Source organism: Fonticula alba, assembly GCF_000388065.1.
Source record: "Fonticula alba strain ATCC 38817 unplaced genomic scaffold supercont2.4, whole genome shotgun sequence".
Classification (NCBI taxonomy): Eukaryota; order Rotosphaerida; family Fonticulaceae; genus Fonticula; species Fonticula alba.
This window is the reverse complement of record NW_009242974.1, coordinates 2,855,687-2,859,127: the sequence shown is the minus strand read 5'-3', so window position 1 is coordinate 2,859,127 and position 3,441 is coordinate 2,855,687. Positions and strand designations below refer to the sequence as shown.

General features: G+C 64.7%; 1 protein-coding gene across 1 annotated transcript in view; it reads left to right on the top strand.

Moving 5' to 3' along the window:
• The window catches only part of H696_03181 (hypothetical protein), a gene marked incomplete at its 5' end in the record, with an annotated part of 6,503 nt that overhangs the window by 378 nt on the left and 2,684 nt on the right, over nucleotides 1–3,441 (top strand). The window contains 3 exons of the mRNA XM_009497065.1: nucleotides 110–213; nucleotides 481–1,230; nucleotides 1,602–3,010. Of these exons, the coding sequence (XP_009495340.1) occupies nucleotides 110–213; nucleotides 481–1,230; nucleotides 1,602–3,010 (2,263 nt within the window). The remainder of the gene's footprint in view (nucleotides 1–109; nucleotides 214–480; nucleotides 1,231–1,601; nucleotides 3,011–3,441) is intronic.

The window sequence follows — 3,441 nt, the reverse complement described above, 5'->3', positions numbered from 1 at the left end:
GACCCCGGGGCATGCCTCTCCCAGGCGACTGATCGATGTCCCGAGAGGGAGCTGATGGGCGGATGGGGTTCCCGCCGCATGTCGCATCCACCGCTAACCGTCCCCACAGTCCTCCGAACCTGGCTGAATCTCCTCACCGAGACGGACGTCGACGCCCATGTGGCCATCGTCACCTATTCCGGCCGCGGTCCGGTCATGGACAAGAAGTTCACCGTGCGTAGCCACTCCACTTGACCCCGACACACTTGGCCTTGATCCTGTCCGGGGGCCGGTTCCGGCGAGATGACCCCCCCAACCAAGGGGTCAGATCCGTTGGGCAAGCCCGTCCCGCCCTGCCGCCATCCTCTCGGATCGCAACGATCACCGAGCACAAGCAGCCGCGAGCCCCGTTCCGATGACTGTGTTCCTGACTGGTTGCCCTTCCCCCGGTCCCGCACCCCCCACCCGGTGCCCCCCTCCCCCCCTCATTCCCCCCTCCAGCCGCTGAACGACTACACCCTGGAGGAGTTTGAGCAGGTCATTTCGATGATTTCCACATACGGCGGCCACGAAGGCACCCTCGAGACCATTCGCGGTGTCTTCCAGGCCAACCGTCGGGACCACAATGTCAACACCATCTGGCGCGCCGATGCCCACCCGGTGCTGATGCTCTTCACCGATGAGGACAGCGATCCGCCGGTGTCGCTGGACAACCTGGTGTCCGGCCAGCCGACCGGGCGCTTCTTCTGCCCCCCGGAGTCCAACGTCAACCTCGGCCGGAATGCCATGACCCCGGCCAACTTCGAGAAGTTCCAGCAGGAGGTCGACCTGACGGCCGACATCCTCATCCGCCGCGGGGTGACCGTCTTCATGGCCGTCCCCTCCAAGTTCGACGACGAGAACACCTGCCTGACGAGCGCCCAATTCGGCGAGGCCAACCTCAATGTCGAAAATGGCGACCTCTCCGGGTACGACCCGCACGCCACGCACAAGCGCGTGCGTGCCGATCCCCTGGCCCGGAATTCCATCCAGGGCCAAATGCTGGATGCCGGCAGTACCATTCGTCTGTTCCAGATCGAGAAGGTCGTCCAGGATGTCTACGCGCACAACTTCGTCAAGAACATGTTCATCCAGGTGACCGACGTGGTGACCAAGTGCGACGACCGGTGCATGGAGTATACCTGCACCAAGGACGCCTGCCTCCCGCCGAAGGATGTCTGCGGCTGCGATGGGGTCCGCCATAGTGGCAAGGTACGGTGCCGAATTGGGGCGCCCGCCGCCCGGGTGGCATGTCCTCAAGCGGGGCCACCGACGGCCGTGCCATGGTGCCATGCCTTTTTTCTTGGCCCTGGCTGTTGTTTGTCTCGCTCTCCCCCCCATCGCTCCATTTGCCCGGCACCCGCGCCCCGCACCGTTCCCTGGACCCCCACCAGGCCGGGAGTCCCCATACCCAAGTGGAAAGAACCCCCTCCCCCGATGACTGACATGTTGCACATTCCACGGTTACCTCCGTGGCCCGCGGCTCGCCTCCGGGGCCCTTTCCTCGCGTGGCCGGCCTTCTCACTGGACTTGCTGAAAATCCTCGCCCCCGCTCCACCAACAACCCGCCACTCCCCCCCCAGGTCTTCGATTGCAAGGGTGTGTGCGGCGGCCCGGCCAAGGTCGACTGCAATGGCACATGCAACGGCCCCTTCCGCTTCGACCAGTGCGGCGTTTGCACCCTCGACGGTGCCACCAGCAGCTGGTGCGAAAAGGATTGCTCCGGCAACTTCTTCCGCTCGGGGCTGCCGAAGAATGTCAACATGCAGAATGACATCTGCCCGGCGTGGTTTGATCCGATCAGCTCCCTGGTGGCCGACAGCAAGTTCCGCGAGGATGCCCGTGCGCTGGCCACCAAGGCCCGCGCGGACAACCTGGAGCCCTTCGCCTGCGAGGCCTTCCGCACGAAGCACGAGTGGAACATCTCGCTGAAGGCCTGCCAGCCGGATGTGGCCGCCTATCGCGCGGCCAACCCCACCGCCGGTCTGACCTCCGACTCGGACAAGGCCGGCTTCCGTGCGCACTACCTGGCCACCGGCTGGAAGGCCGGCCTGGCGGTCAAGTGCCTTGCCGGGTCCGAGCACTTTGTCCAACCCCCCCGCAAGAACCAATGCGGCCAATGCACCACCGTCGATGGGGGGGCCTTCTGCAAGAAGGACTGCTCCGGGGCCTGGCGCACCAGCCAGGCCGCCATGCACTTTGTGGATGACTGCGGCCAGTGCCTGCCGGCCGGCACCAACCCCAACAAGAACAAGGACGATTGCGGCATCTGCTGGGGCGAGAACAAGCAGAAGAACGCCTGTGGCGAGTGCAATGGCCCGCGCGGGCTCAACCCCTGCGGTGTGCCCCTTTGTCGCCTGGAGCAGGCGGCCTTCTGCCAGAAGAGCCCCGACCAGTGCACCTGTGCCCAGGATTGCGCCGGCCAGTGGTACACCGGCACCTCGCCGGCCAATGTCCGTGACGCCTGCGGCCAGTGCCACCCGGCCAGCAGCCCGCCGGACAATTGCCTGACCGACTGCAAGGGGGCCCGCTACCGTCGTGGCGACACGCCGGCCAATGTGCTGAATGAGTGCGGCCAGTGCCTGCCGCGTTCCAGCTCCAACACCTGCGTCAAGGACTGCGCCGGCAAGTGGTACGACAGTGCCAAGGCCCAGTCGGAGAACTTCGTCGATCAGTGCGGCAAGTGCACCTCGCGCAAGAACCCGGCCCGTTGCGAGCAGGACTGCCGCAAGGAGTGGGTCCGCGAGGGCGAGGACTTCTATGTGCAGGACGTGTGCGGCATCTGCGTCAAGCAGCGCATCGACCCGGCCACCGGCCGCGATGTGACCGACCTCAACCAGAATCTCGATGCCTGCCGCATGTGCCCGGGGGTCACCTACCAGAAGGACCCGTGTGGCAACTGCCCCAACTCCCCGAAGTACAAGATGGGCAAGAATGGCTGCGGGGTGAATCTTTGCACGCTGGACACCTGCACATCCAATTGCCAATGCCTGTACGTACCCCTGTGTGGTCCCTCAACCCGTCCCGCCGTAGCTCCTTGTGCCATGCCTCTCTCTCTCTCTCTCTCTCTCTCTCTCGCTCGCTATCGTGTCTCCTGAGTCCCAGTGTGCAAGTGTGTCCAAATGTGTATGTGTATGTGCGAAGACAACGCCGCCAGCGGCGCCGGCGAATGCTCCGCGGAGGGATAGACCCCCGGGCGCCAGCCTCTCGCCTATTGTATTTCCGGTTGGCGCCCCTTCAAGGGACCCCCTCTTGCGCATTCCCGAGACACACACGCACACGCACGCATGTGCATAGTAGGTGTATGAGAGAGAGACCCGAGACGACATGCTCGACTCCTGCCGCACAGCCCTCCCATATTATAAGGCCATCGGAGGCCGCTGCCAGCTCGAAGCTCACCGGCCCCCCTGCGAAATACTCTCA